At 40.2% G+C, this 14,829-nt stretch overlaps 2 protein-coding genes across 2 annotated transcripts; both read left to right on the top strand.

Moving 5' to 3' along the window:
* The first annotated feature begins 178 nt into the window (after nucleotides 1–178).
* Nucleotides 179–8,028, top strand: gins4 (GINS complex subunit 4 (Sld5 homolog)). The gene is made up of 8 exons (XM_041786645.1): nucleotides 179–445; nucleotides 592–678; nucleotides 1,932–2,045; nucleotides 2,145–2,242; nucleotides 3,142–3,230; nucleotides 5,764–5,854; nucleotides 5,976–6,080; nucleotides 6,353–8,028. The coding sequence occupies exons 1-7, from the start codon at nucleotides 347–349 to the stop codon at nucleotides 6,070–6,072; spliced, it is 675 nt and encodes a 224-aa protein (XP_041642579.1). The 5' UTR covers nucleotides 179–346; the 3' UTR covers nucleotides 6,073–6,080; nucleotides 6,353–8,028.
* A 2,575-nt stretch (nucleotides 8,029–10,603) lies between these two features.
* Nucleotides 10,604–14,807, top strand: zgc:77112 (uncharacterized protein LOC406459 homolog). The gene is made up of 3 exons (XM_041788424.1): nucleotides 10,604–10,669; nucleotides 10,754–10,827; nucleotides 13,145–14,807. Exons 2-3 carry the CDS (start codon nucleotides 10,808–10,810, stop codon nucleotides 14,007–14,009), a joined length of 885 nt encoding a protein of 294 aa, XP_041644358.1. The 5' UTR covers nucleotides 10,604–10,669; nucleotides 10,754–10,807; the 3' UTR covers nucleotides 14,010–14,807.
* The last annotated feature ends 22 nt before the right edge of the window (nucleotides 14,808–14,829 follow it).

Raw genomic sequence — 14,829 nt, 5'->3', positions numbered from 1 at the left:
AAATGTTGATAAAACTGTATAATGTTTTGTACTGAATCAAATTATTTTATCATAAAGGCCGTTTATGCCTGATACACGGTGTATAGTGTGTAAGCAAACGTGCCTTACAGCCTAAACGTTGGGTTTAAATTAGCAACAAGATTCTCGCGAGAACAGCCCCAGTGGCGCGAATTAACAATCATCTTCTCATGTAAATAAATTTCTCTGCGGTTGTGTGGCTCTCTCTGGCCAATTCTACCGTTGAACTTTGTATGAATCGCTCTAGAATATATTGAAACGTCTCCGTATAGGGTTTGTTTTACTTTTAAACTAAGTATTTTCTCAGTTTATTTCGTAAAGAATAACAATGTCGGACGTTTTGTCTGATGACGGCAGCGACATCAACCAAGATGACAGCCAGGAAGACGTTATGACTCCGGCGGAGCTCATCGCTAAACTGGAAGAAGTGAGCTGATGTAGACTGTATTTTCCCATTAGACAGGGACATGTAGAGCTTCACAAATTCTGTTCTTCTTTTGACGGCACCTTGTCTCCCTCCTAAAACTGTAAAGGGTGTCCTTACACTGTAATGCTCCTTTCCGTCTCTCTCAGGCTTGGCTGAATGAGAAGTTTTCCCCGGAGCTGCTGGAGAACAAGTCTGAGGTGGTGGAGTGTGTGATGGAGCAGCTCATCCACATGGTAAATCATCACAGTGGGAACTGTAATTTTTCTGTGTTGTCTTTTATATGAAGTCAGAAAAACTCAGATTTGTAAGTAATGCAGAACGGTTTTCCTCAAAAATAGACGTCTAGTTTGCAAAAATGCCCATAAGTGAATCTCAAAAACTAGAATACCCCGATATAGTTCGTTTTTTTTCCCCAGATTTAATTCCTGTACATTTTTCATATATTCTAGAGTTTTCATATACACTGAAATATTTCACGACTTTTTTGTTTTAGTGTTGATGATTACAGCTTACAGCTCACACAAATAGAAAAAACACAATCTCAAAATATTAGAATATCACAAAACACTAGTCCAAAAAAAGATTTATAATACAGAAATATTGACCTTAAAATTATGCTTATTCATGCACTCAATTATTGGTTGGAGCTCCTCTATATTTTTTTCCTTAGCCCAGGTGAGACACTGATGACATCTGTGGGTCAGGAGTGGCTCAACACTAGGAACGCTACACTTGTAGTCCATTTCCTGGACCCGTCTGTGTGTGGTGGTTCTTGATCCACTGGCTCCAGCCTCAGTCCACTCCTTGTGAAGCGTCCCTGAGTTCTTGAATCTGCTTTGTTTGACAATCCTCTGAAGGCTGAGCTCATCCCTGTTGCTTGTGCTCCTTTTCTTACCACGCTTTTCCCTTCCAGTCACTTTTCAAAAATGCTCTGAGAACAGCCTGTCCTTTCAGCGGTGACCTTCTGTGGCTTACCCTCCTTGTGAAGGATGTCGATGTCTTCCTGACACTTGTAAAGTCAGCAGTCTTTTTAGGTGTTAATTGCCAGTAGCCTTAGTACTGGTGGTGTTTGGACAGTCAATTTTTTGAATGCAAATGTGCTGAAGAAATCCATCAGACTGAATAAAAATGGGGATTTCAGACACCTGGTTCCTTTATGCTATTGATGAAATGCCTGTAATAAGTCGTTAAAGGGTTTCTGCACATCCTGGAGAACAGTTGACCAATCTTTTGGTCATAAAAATACTTGGGGGGGGGGGTTAAATGTCCTGTAAAATAATCTCTTGAAAAAGAGTTGGAACCCTACAGACGGTTTACTGATAAGAAATATTTCATATTTGTTGATTTGCTGTTAGCATACTAAAGTAAGTAGTTTCATTTTGATTCTAATGTTTTCCATATCTTCTGTTTCTATCCTCTAAGTTTCTCTAAGCCTTCATAAATCAAATGTTCGTTGTGACAGTGTCCTGACCTTTTCCACAAACAGGAAGCCAACTTGCAGCGTGTGAAGAAGGGAGACGCAAAGGCCAGCATCCACCGTATGGAAATAGACAGAATACGCTTCATGCTCAGCAGCTACCTGCGCTCCCGGCTGCAGAAGGTCGGTCAGGTCAACACAACAGTGTGAAAAATAATGCTCTGTTTCAACTCAGAGACTGTCAACCAAACATGCCTGAACTTTGTGCCCTTCTTTGTGTAGATTGAAAAGTTTTTCCCGCATGTCCTGGAGCAGGAAAAGTCTCGAGGGGAGGGAGATCCGTCGCTGCTTTCTCCTGAGGAGTTTGCCTTTGCCAAAGAGTGAGTAGAGAGAGGTTAATACAGTTTAGGCTGACTGCTGTTCAACGTGAGTCTGGTTCTGCTCAAGTTTTCACCTGGTAAAAGGCAGATTTTCCCTTTTACTGCACCTTTGCTTGATAATTCTCTGTGCAGTGGTCATGGTAGATTTATTAAAGTGAATGAAATTGGCAAAAAAATGACATCATGATGCAGAATTGTAACAAGTTAATCTTTGTCGTCCCTCCTTAGAAGGATAAAACAGCTTTTGAATTGTTTTTTTTTGTTGTTGTTTGTTTTTTTGGGTGGAATTTGGTTCTTTTCTGATGGTTGGTTTTATACACAATGTACAGCAGATTTATGGCTTATTTAAATGTTTAATCTGTAATGGATTGATAGCTGTACATTGATGCAGATATTTCTCTACAGAGACAAATGAATCATAAGGATACTGTTGATGGGGGCTGGTTTGTCAGTGCAGATAAAGTTCTACCTGTTTGTTGATTTATCTTTATACATTTAAGCCTTCTGAACCATGATTGGTCATTACAGCCTAGATTAAAATTTTACTACACTCAGAAACCAATGCACTAGAGAGTAAAATTCACAACCACTGTGTACAGGTTATACATTAATGAGTGATCTGTAGACAGATTACAGGAATAACAGAGGCAACAAACTTTACGGCTCTTTATCATGTTAGCAGACTGACTGAGCAGAGCAGACTTGGCTGTCAATGAAATAATCAGAACGTGAGCTCTTAAACTTGTGTTTCATTATGATGTTGTTCTTGTTCCTTAATTCCAAAGAAATCAACATATGGGAGATTTCCACAAAGTGAATGCTGTCATCTCGCCCAACCTCCAGTGTTGGCACTATAGAAATTAAGATGGATGGATTTTTATGGGTCTTTTGTCATACAGGTACTATGCCAACACAGAAACCTACCTGAAGGCTGTAGCACTGAAGCGCATGCCCCCCAACCTGCAGACCGTGGACATGCTCAAAGCAGGTAAAATGTCTTTGGTTTTTTCTACATTTCTACCATGCTGACTTGTTGAGTCTTCAGTGACAGTGTCAGAAATACTTCTATTAGACAGGCCTGCAGATCCCTGATGAGTTTTAAGAAGTCTGAAATGGGACTTTGGTCATTTAAGGGCAAAAAGTCTTATTTTTATCTGTGAGAGGTCCTACATTTTTGACATGTCTTTGTTTTCTACGTGAAAGGACCAGAAGCCGAAGCCTGCATTGCAAAACGGTGACAAAAACACAGAGGCTTTCTGGATTAAAAAAAATGCTTCAGATGTTTTCAGTAGTGAGTACATTTGAGCCAACATTGTTTTGTGGCTCATTTTGACCAAAAACACACTAAATTCCAGGGAGAAACTGTACCCATCTGCTACGCTGTGTAGCCCTGCTTCCTGGCTGGTATAACCAGCGAGTCCTTCTTAAGGAGAAATGCTTGAAGAAATCACTGGAGGCCACTACTTCTGCTACGTACGTTAATACGACTCAACTTCAAAAAAACTGAGATATCCCTTTAAGTAAAAAATAAGACCTTCCATTCAGCTACCATATGGTATCATCCTTTTAATCAAAGTCTAAGCTCAATATTCTCCTAGAGAGCCTAATTTACATACTACACTGAGAAATACAACCGGCATTTTCCTTTCTGTGTCATAATTTTGTCTCAGCACAAAACAATGTTATGAATGTGATGAGTTAGAAATTGAAAATGCAATGGAGTCCTAAAATGTATGTAGAGGGTCTTAAAAAGTGCTTTAAAAAGTATTAAATTTATGTACACGTTGTTTATGTGAAGTTAGCTTTAGATGGTCTTTATTTTTTGTGTTAAAACTAGTAAACAGGTTTCTCTAATGTGATTTGTGTTGTATATAAAATTCCTTGTTTTAAAATGGACGTGAAAAACAACAAGTATTAGCTTTATAAAGGAAATAACAATCTTTAACTATTATTCAGTTGAGAACTTCCACCACAAATTGTCTCATAAATATTCACCAAAATGCAGGAAATGAAGTATTTGATTTTCATAATTTTCTGGACTAAGACTCCCTGACCTCTCTCTTTTAATAAATTAACCACTGTGATCAAATAAATCTTGTATTATTGTGAGACACTAGTCCAAGTCTCTAAATCTCAGATTTACCAAGTTGCCTGCTTAAGAACATGAACAGCCCATCCTTATTTTGAAAGGTATTCTCTGATAAAAGGGTTCTCCTTTTTAGGGCCTGAGCACATAAGGGTGTAAACAGTTGCCTTTTGGGGGGGCCTTATCGTGCCCCAAAACTCAACAAATCAGGCAGCTTGTTAGGTCCTGGCGAAAAATTTCATATTCTAGTGATTCTATCTATGGTAATCAGGAGCCTCGCCCACAGGTTTGAGCAGCATGCATGAGAGTTATTACATTTATGTATTATACTAGCTGAACAAAAAATCCTCTTGGACCATCCTCTAAAATGCACAGGAATTGAGATCATAGCAGTTTTAGGTCAAATTTTGTGCGTTTTTGGGTTGATTTACAGGTGTCACACCTAAATCATAAACTCCGAGACTACTGAACTGATAGACTCAAGAATGTTTTTTCCTCAAACTAGACAAGATGAACATCTCAGCTTGAGTTTTCACCACAGGGTCGTAGCGGTTATTAGCTGCCAAATTAGGATAACAATTCCTGGCACTGTGCCAGAAATATTTTCCCTTGTAACTCAGCAGTGTTGTTGTTGATTGTTATGAAACTTCAGGGGCATGATGACACTCCCAGCCTGAACACACTGATATACAATACTTCTGATTATATCACAGCGCCCCCTGTTGGCATCAGGAAATGCATTTTTTAATATTGTGTGCCCTCATTCCTACATGGTTGGTCAGATCTTCCTCAGAATTGTTGTGGTGGGGCGCAGATGGCCTAGTGGTTTACGGCACGCCCCATGCCAGGGCTGTTGCCTGGCCTGTGACTCTTTCCAGCATGTCTCTCCCCGCTCTCTCGTCCCTGTTTCTGACTCTATCCACTGTCCTCCTTTATCAAACAAAGGCTCAAAAAGCCCAAAATAAATCATTTGAAAAAAATGTTGTGGAACAGTCTAACACCGTGGGCAGTGTGCCAACCCAGGGCTCACAGACCGGACTCTTACCTTGTTAATAATTAAACTCAGCTCAGCACATCTGCTAAAATATGTTGGGCTAATGTCAGATTATTGATAGAATAGAGGCTTTAAATGTGCCAAAAATCATTAAAGTGGGGCATTTATGACCAGAAACTTCTTTGTCCTATACTTTTTGACATCTCATAAGCAGGGCATTAAATCAGAAAATTCATTCCTGGTACGGTGTACCTAGAAATCTCATTAACATTTCATTTTTGCTGCACAAAAAGTGGTATTAATTTTTCTTAAAAAGTCTGAAATTTGATATTTAGAATTATGTAGGAACCCTGTTTAGAATGCATTTGCAGATGGCAGCATTCGCTCTGACATTTCCTCCAATCATCACACCAAGTCTCATGCTTTCAAATGTAATCCCAGTGCCTGAGCCCTGCCTGGATTCGTTTGTGTTCCTGCGAGTGAAGGAGAGACAGGAAAACATTTTGGTCGAGCCTGAAACAGATGATCAGAGGTATGTCCTGTGAAAACTTGTTGTTGTCACTAGGTGGCAGCGTTTCAACAACACCCAGTACTGCTTTACTTTTCTGCATGGATACTGAATAAACGGCTCTTATCTCCGTCTCTTCTATCAGAGAGTATGTTGTGGATCTGGACGAGGGCTCTCAGCATCTGATGCGGTATCGAACTATAGCACCACTTGTCTCAAGTGGAGCTGTGCAGTTAATTTGAATGTTGTGGTAAGTTGTGATAAGTTTGTCTCTCTCATTACCTCAACACTGCCCTCAAAGCTTTCTCACACAGACATCTGCTAATTCATTTCTGCAGATCTTACATAAGATACTGCTTTGTAGTGACATCTGGATTTATTTTTAGCTCCCTCTTCTTTTTATAAAATGCTCATTGTCTCTTTGTAGCACATTATAGAATAACGGTGTCTCTTTTAATAACAATGTGTTACAGTTAATTCAGAAATTAAATCTAATTAAACAAAGTTATGTTTTTGTCACAGGTCTGATGATGTGGATGTTTTTGGCTCTTGGAGGTCATTAAAGAACAGTGACTGTGACTTTTTAACAAAGCAGCAATGAGGAGAACAAACTGCAGGGAATACATCTGAAAGTGCGCCTACCTTTCACACCTTTGTCAGCATTCAGGATTCTTGTATGGGATACTGCCACAGTCATTTTATGGCACCACGTCTTCAAGCCGTTGCTGGTAGTTTGAGAAGCACTCGCAGACAAATGAACCCCGTCAACCACACCAGCTTTTGCAGAGCAGTGGTGTTATTTTTGGATCTTTTTAATCATCAACACAAGTTTGGTTACATAATAATTATGCATTCTGGTGTGTTGGTGGCACTGTGACTGGTAAATACCAGTCCAACTCATTTGCAAATGTATGGTTCATTCTGATACTTTATCCAGATGACTCACATTTTTGGACCTTTTCCCTCGGCTGCTCGATAACAAGAAGCATCATATGACCTGAAGGTGAAATTTCATCAGCTCACTTGGATCATGAGCTCGTCATACCAAGCTGCATGTAAATATGTGTGGATGTTGGAAGGGCGTCATTTCTTCTGCTCAACATGTTTAAACGAGATTAGTGCTTCTATTAAAACTAGTTTCACTTGTGTGAAATTCCCCCAAATTTTTAATACTTTTGAACACCACATTTGTGAAAACAATACAATCTCTGTTGTTTTAATCATCAATGTTATCAGAACCTAGTGAAGCTTTTCAAAAAGCTGCACCTATTTCATGATTAAGGATTAAGGAGAGAAATAAATGCATTAAAAACTCTGGGCAAACTCTGCACTGCAACTAAGCTCCACTACCATTAAGCCTTCAGACATTATGGTGATTCTGCAACTGTGATATTTGGTGTCCCCATTTGTTAGTGAACGCTGCATTATGGCATTGCGGGAGCCTGAGAGAGCAGAACACAGCGAGGGCACCACATGCATGTATGCAGATCCTGTTCTTAGTGACGGGAATTCCTGCTCTCTCAGTGACCCGGATCATTCGGTTTTCAAACAGCTCTTCATTTGGGTACCACTTTGGCTTCATTTGATCTGCTAAATTTAGCAATGTTGTGACATATGATTGATATTGTGCTAGTATTTTACTCCAATTATGCTGAATTGTTTTGAGTAATGAAAATATTATGTAATTGTTTTTGGAAGTATATATTGTCTCCCTAAAACACCTTGTGGGTCAGATGTAATTTGATTACTGGCTAGCAGAGGTGGAAAAAGCACCTACTACTGTACTACTGTACTCAAGTAGAAGTACAGCTACTCTGGTTAAACTATCCTAAAGTAAGAGTACTGGTCTTAAAATGTATTCAAGTAAAAGTAAAAAATATTCAAAGTTTGCTTTGAGTACTGAGTTGCTGGTAACAATTTGGGAAAATGGTCCTATCATTTGTTGATTTGACGGGGTTATTTTTTCAGTTCTTCATCTCTTTTTTTGTTTTTTGAACCAACACAATATTAGCTAGATTAAACAAACTGTGCTTTCTTGTAGGCCAGGGGTATTTGAGGATGACATAATATAATTCCTTAGGTTTAAACTTAAACCTTTGTAAGCACTCATTAAGAGACTAGGGCTGAACAATTTTGAAAAACATCTAATTGTGATTATTTTGACTCAAATTGCAGATGCAGTGTGAATTGTTATATTAAAGGGAATTCACATTTTTGTGCCATTGTCATTTTTGAATAATAAAATCATTTATAGAATAAGAAAAGGAAGAATTTGCATACTATTCTAGAAAAAAAAATGTCTTAATGAGTCCACCTGTGGCAAAGTAGATTGGTTGAGAGAAAGGCACACACCTCTCTATAGAAGACCTCACAGCTGACGATGCATATCAGAGCAAAAACCCAGCCATGAAGTCAAAGTAACTTCCTGCAGAGCTCAGAGTAGTGTTGTAGTACTTGAGGACGGTCTTGATCTTGAGACCGGTCTCGACCACATTTTGAATGTCTTGGACTGGCCGGACTCTGGATTTTCCATCAAGACCGGTTGAGACCAGCACTGATCTGCTATTGTTCCACTTCATAAATGTGATAATAAGGAGAAGCACTTTCTAAAACAACAAATAGCTACACCTGCAAAAACTTTGACATCAGTCTATCTTATTTCTAGTCAGAAATACCTCTGAACACTTACTTTAGGCTTTATTCACCTGATAAATCTAGATAAACATCTCATTTTTAGATATTTAAAATAATTTCAGACTTGTCAGTGGGTTTTAGATACATATAAGGATATATATTTTACAGGAAATTAGTTGAACAAATTTGTTGTGATTTTAGAAGAGTTGCAGCCACCTTGTTTTCATCTGCCAACCAAACTGTGCAATAAGGGGAGAAGGGTCTTAGTAAGAGGTGACCAAAAACCTGATGGTCACTCTGACTGAGCTCCAGAGATCCTGTGTAGAGATGGGACAAAGGGCTGTGGTGATGGTTGTCCTTCTGGAACTTTGTCCCATCTCCATCAGTGTTAATTTTGGTCACTATTTTTAATTTTTGTTTTAGTAAGATGAAATGTCTTTTACTTTTAGTCACATTTTAGTCATTTTTCCCCTTTTTAGTCTTAGTCTAGTTTTTGTCATGGAAAAAAGGCTGTCGACGAACATTTTTAGTCGACGAAATTTACACTAATCTCCACACAGGATCTCTGGAACTCAATCAGGGTAACCATCAGGTTCTTAGTCACTTCTCTTACGGCCCTTCCCTTAGTGCTCAGTTTGCCCAGGCGACCAGCTCTTGGAAGAGTCCTGGTTGTGCCAAACTTCTTCCACTTGAGAATTCTGGAGGCCACTGTGGTCATGGGAATTTTCAGTGCAGCAGAAAGTTTTTGTAGCCGTCCCCTGATCTGTGCCTTGCAACAATTCTGTCTCTGAGCTCTGCAGGCAGTTCCTTTGACCTCATGGCTCGGTTTTCGCGCTGATATGCATTGTCAGCTGTGAGGTCTTCTATAGAGAGGTGTGTGCCTTTCCAAATCATGTCCAATTAATTTAATTTACCACAGATGGACTCCAGTCCAGGTGTAGAAAAATCTCAGCTAAGATTCTGAGAAATGTAAGGGACCTGAGCTAAATTTTAAGTGTTTTGAAAGGATCAAAATCATGGCAAAAAATTCTGATTTCACTTTTTCATTATGGGGGATTGGGTGTAAATTAATGAGAATAATAAGGATTTTTTTTTTTTATTGTGGCGTCAGGCTGCAACTTAAAAAAAAAAAGTGTTTCTGAATGCAGTGTAAATGTGGCAGCATTATTATGAAAGTTGAGGAGATGCAGCAGTCACTGCTTACTGTTTTGCCCTTGCACTGATTGCTAAATAATTGGGACTAATAAGGGACTGAGGGAGAGAGGGGTTTGCAAAAGTGAGATTAATATCATCTGACTCATCTTTTGAGCTGCACGGCTGACCTGGCTAATAGAGGACGTAGATTAGAAATTATACAAGATTATGAAGAGATGAGCTAATCAGTAATTAGAATTTGTTAATGATGTTTGCAATGCTAAAATGAATGCAGGCAGCCTTCACAGCGCTAATTTGAGAGGAATGAAAATAGCCAAAACACTAAATAGTTATTAAAGTATTTTTATTTTGTAGTTTAATAAATGCAGCACCAAACATCAGCTCTCTGTTATTTCTGGTCCAGTGTGAGTAAAATGAATGAGTATGGTGTTGTTTACCACTTCTGGGGTCATGAAAATGTCATACACTGTTGTTTCCAAATACATTTCAGGGAGTGTTTGGCATACATACATGGTACATGTTTCTTGTAACTTGATATGTCGACACGTACTCTGACTGATTCTTGAATAACCTCTTCAGATAGGTGGCTGGCATGCTGAGAGTTGTTTGTAATCCGGCCCTCCTAACACTGGACCGTATGGCATCGGTCCTTTCAGGACGGGAACCAGCCAGGTCTGAGAATAGAGTCTGGGATGGCTGGCATAGTTTCCACAATGCAGAGCGGAGTTACATAAAGTAGAACTACATGTACCTAATCAGGACAGCACAGAGATGCACCTTCACATAAATCAGACTGGAATAACACGTTCCTGTCCTGATACTGAAACCATGAAATTAAGATATATAATTCACATAAAAGGAATGTCTTCAACAACATTAGAAGAGCACAAAACCAAAAAGACTGAGCTGATTGGTCCATAGAGAAAAGGAGGAGGGTTTACAACATGACATCTTAACTGAGGTAGTATAAATAGGATCCAGGGCCACATTGTGCTGCGGGCAAAGGGATAACTGAGACTACACACGACAGCTAGCTGCCCATGGAAGTGTGTAAGTAAGATTTTACTCTCCTAATAGACTTTTGTCCTTTACACTTGAAATTGCAAAATTGCATTTTTTTTTTTCTGTTTTCAGAGCTTCAGCCAAACACTGAGGACTACATTCCCATCTCTCCACACTGTTACCAACATGCCTATGACCAGTGCAAAGTAAGCATAGAAATACTTTTAATCTTGCCAAAAACATTAAAATTACTGCAACATTTTTGGTTTCATGTTGCTGAAATTTTGGGATTTGTTCCCTCAATGCATTCCACATACTGGCATCTTTTTATTTACAGCATAAATACATTTTTTATCACACTTTGAGGTCATCAATAGGTATTGAATTTGGTGAGTGCCATTACATGCACGGTTAAGTCGAGCTATTAAACAGGACTGCTGTACTTGTCACAGTATATTTCCACAGAGGGAGAATCAATTTATTGACTGGAGCATGTCCTCTTCCACGACATGTCCCCTTTCAGCTATTAGCCATGGACCTTCAACAACAGTTTAGCAAGAATCAAGCCAGGTTTTTGCTCTGTTTTTGGCACGCTATACCTCTAGATTATGGTGATATCCAACAGGGGAAAGCAATGTGACATTTTGCTCACTGACGTTCAGGTCAAGCCTAGTGCAGAGACTCCTCAAACTGTCTCGTCAAGTCTGGTCCGATTGAGGTGCATGCAAGAATAAAACCTGGTTTTTACTTGGGCATCAAATCTACACCCTAGCTTTGCTGTATTGGCCTACACTGTTGATACCACTTTATACTTATGCATTGATGTGTCCACATTACTCCTCAATACTCCATTCAATCACTACCAGCTGTATTATTTTTGCCGGTCCTAGTGCAGGAGATTATGACTAAAACTAAGCATTTTATGTTGGTGTTGGAGCTGATAAATATTAAACAGCAATTGATTATACTGCAGGTATTGCAGATATCAATGGAGAGGAGACACTGGAGGAGATGGAAAGTACAGCTGCTGAATCAGCTGAGGTGGAGGACGGGGGAATTTTTTACTTTTGTTTGGCCACTAAGAACAAGGATGTGGGAATGCACATCTGAAACTTATGAAAGCCAACGAGTAGAATTGACAAGTTGCATTGCTGTCTGCAGCCGTGTATCTCACGCTACAATACACACATGCTGTAGACATTAAGGCCTTTGCACACTAAGGACAACAGGAATAAACAGCACAAAAATGCAAATAATTTGGAGGCAAATTTTGGCATGCCTTTATATGCACATTAGGAGCAACATGATGGTTTTGCACTTTCCTCTGTTAAACTGAAATACATTAGAGCAGAAGATAAAATGAGGTTTCTGCCTCTCAATGCTGCCTCTTTTCAGCTGAGTTGGCTGGGAGATAGGCCCATAACAATAATATAAAGGGCATACTCAAGGGTCACTGCGAGAGGGAGTTGGCTCATCTGTTTGTGTTATGAGCTGGTCAGAGGAGTAATTTCAGAGAGCTGGAGCAATGATTAGCCGTATGTTCTACGTGGTGAGAGGGGACTTTGTTGGTAGATCTGTCGTTGGACTAAAGTCCTGTTAGTTTGAAAACAGCTCTATCTGTGCGCATAGCGCATTTACGTTTTCATGCACTTGTCAGACTGCTTGCTGCCTGTCTCAGTCTGGACTATATAAAATTAGATTAAAAACATAAACAAGCTCTTTAAGTTCTTCTACCATAGGCCAGCATTTTGATTGGTCAGATTTGTGAATGTCAGGAGCAAAACGCCTCTGGAGTGCAAGGAACTTTTCTTAGAGACTGGTAGTCACCAGGGCTACTCAGCGAACCAGTCAACTGCCTTGTGGTCTGCATGGTTTCAATAGATCGCTACACTTCTGAGGAGGTGCCTGTCAGATATGTGCGTGGGTCCCTGCATAGGGTTTAGGTCATGCAGACCTATGGCGTGTGCTACAGTGTAGCTTTGATGCAGAAGTAGAAATCAGACTTAAAAGTTTAGGTGGATTTGAGGTGAAGACGTGAATGCAACCGTGATTGAATGCTTGGTACTTGCCTGCAAACAGAGTTGCAAAAGCAAGTCTTAATGCATTTTATCCCCACAGCATTTGCCCAGTATGCCCTTTGCATGGTGGAAGTACAAAGAGGGTTGTTGTTGGTGTCTCAAGCATTACAAAAACCTTCATAGTAGCAGGATGGACCCCTTTGACCACACATGTCAAAAAATTGCCCAGTCAATTATGTGAGTGGTTGCCATTGTTGCTTCTCCTTATTTCTTTTTATTGGTGGATTTAAAAACCAGCTACGTGTGTCCTGCCACCTATATGTATATAATCAGCGGTTCAGGCACAGAAAGATGTTAGGAAAGTGAAGGCAGACCAGCGGGGCAAATTTGGGGGTGAGCGATAATGTTTGAGCATGGAACAAAATGATCATGCCTCATGTGAAAATGCCCTAAATTGATCTACAACTGCATTGTAAACAAACTGACTGCTTTTTTTCTTCCCCAGCTTCTTGCCTGTGGTTGACCTCAGGTCAGCTGCTCAGTCAGCTGGACTTGCCGAGCTCGCTGTCAGGCTGTGCTTGAACCAGCGTAAACAACTCTGTCCTCATGTTTGGGTTCCCATCCTGAAGCCCCAGCGGCCCTGCATCCGTCCTCTTGCCTCAGATCACTTATCTCCCGACATCTTTCACCAGGCCTTTCTGACCCAGCTCCTCCCAACTCTCCTGGACGACCTGGATGATGATGAAGTTTTGCTCCCCATCAAGAACAAACACGTGGTTTTCGCTGACTCGCAAGGATTGTCACTTACAGCCGTGCGTGAGTTTTCGGATGAGGAGGAGCAGGCTGACCTCGACCTCCTGCCATCGCTGCAGGATTTGGGAGGCATGACAGAGGATGGCTACAGCTGCACAGTCAGCACCTGCTGCCCGGGAACACGCCTCAAAATGGGCTTCCCGCAGCCCTCGGCAGATTTTCAGGCCTTCAGAGCCAAGCTGGCAGAGAGCATGGTAATCCTGGAGAACTGCAGTGTTACAGATCAAGCCATAGAGGGGACTGTCAGAGTCAGAAACATCAGCTTTCAGAAGGATGTCAGTGTTCGTATCACCTTCGACTCCTGGCAGAGTTACAGAGATGTTCCTTGTACTTATGTACAGAAACGCTTTGGAGGGCCTCAGACAGACATCTTTGAATTCCACATTACCATTCCTAAAGTGCTGGATGCTAAAAGGAAGATAGAGTTCTGCTTAAAGTATTTACCAGGAGGGCAGAGAGAGCCTTTTTGGGACAACAACAATGGACAGAATTATGGCATCATTGTGAGTGTTAGCTCACATTTGTGCCGTGGCAATAATTTATGTGAAAGGGCGTAATTCAACCCGGAGTTGATCCCTGTTTTAACACATCAGTAGTGGCTAGAGATGAGTTTTAATTTTTCTTATTTTTGTTGTTATGCTCCTGAAAGTGTCGCTAGCTTTCTTTCACATTCAGACTCAAACTAGTGACCTTTCTGTGATTCCCTCTTTTCTCACACTCTCGCCACGTTGTACATTTTGGCCTCTCTTCACTGGCTGCATTGCTCTTGTGCACCAGGGAGGAGGTCCCTTTCACTGTGGGCATTGCTGGGATTTCCATATAGGTCAGAGATTATTAGGCAGGGACAAACACAAGCCCCATAGCGAGAGCTGAGCTAATCTTAGCTCAGCTCTGTTTAGAGAGCAGAGGTTTGCTGTCAGAGATCATCACTCTGCATGTTTTTTTTCTGCAAGCTTTAAGCAGCATTACAGTGTTTGACATGGGCACTGAAACTAGTGAAAGCTATGATGTACTAAGATATATTAATATCTTACATTTGGCCATCATAAATGTTTTTTAAGACAGAACATCTGGCAGTGATTTTATAGAGAGCAATTCAGGATAGACATCGAAAATTATTTTGTAATACCTCTTCATATTCCAAGCCATTAACTTATAAAAAGGGCATGCCCCCATGTTTGCACATCTGGCTTGTATCAGATGCATCAAACTGATGGTCCAGCACAACAAAATTTGAACATAAACGCTTTTTCAGGAGAAAAAAATAAGAGCTTTTGAAAAAGATATACAAAAATATCCACATAAACACCAAAGAGGAAAGATAATTCTAAATAAATAAAGTCGACTAAAGCCTACCATGTACTTCACATTTGTTTT

The sequence above is a fragment of the Cheilinus undulatus genome, linkage group 5, assembly GCF_018320785.1.
Source record: "Cheilinus undulatus linkage group 5, ASM1832078v1, whole genome shotgun sequence".
Classification (NCBI taxonomy): Eukaryota; Metazoa; Chordata; class Actinopteri; order Labriformes; family Labridae; genus Cheilinus; species Cheilinus undulatus.
Note: the sequence above shows the minus strand (reverse complement) of the source record. Positions and strands in the feature narration are given on the sequence as shown.

Excerpts from the sequence above, each read along its gene's own strand:
- gins4 (XM_041786645.1), top strand. The coding sequence starts at position 347 with ATGTCGGACGTTTTGTCTGATGACGGCAGCGACATCAACCAAGATGAC. Across the intron at positions 2,046-2,144 it reads TGCGCTCCCGGCTGCAGAAG|ATTGAAAAGTTTTTCCCGCA; the intron begins GTCGGTCAGGTC and ends TTCTTTGTGTAG. Across the intron at positions 2,243-3,141 it reads GAGTTTGCCTTTGCCAAAGA|GTACTATGCCAACACAGAAA; the intron begins GTGAGTAGAGAG and ends TTTGTCATACAG.
- zgc:77112 (XM_041788424.1), top strand. The coding sequence starts at position 10,808 with ATGCCTATGACCAGTGCAAA. Across the intron at positions 10,828-13,144 it reads ATGCCTATGACCAGTGCAAA|CTTCTTGCCTGTGGTTGACC; the intron begins GTAAGCATAGAA and ends TTTCTTCCCCAG.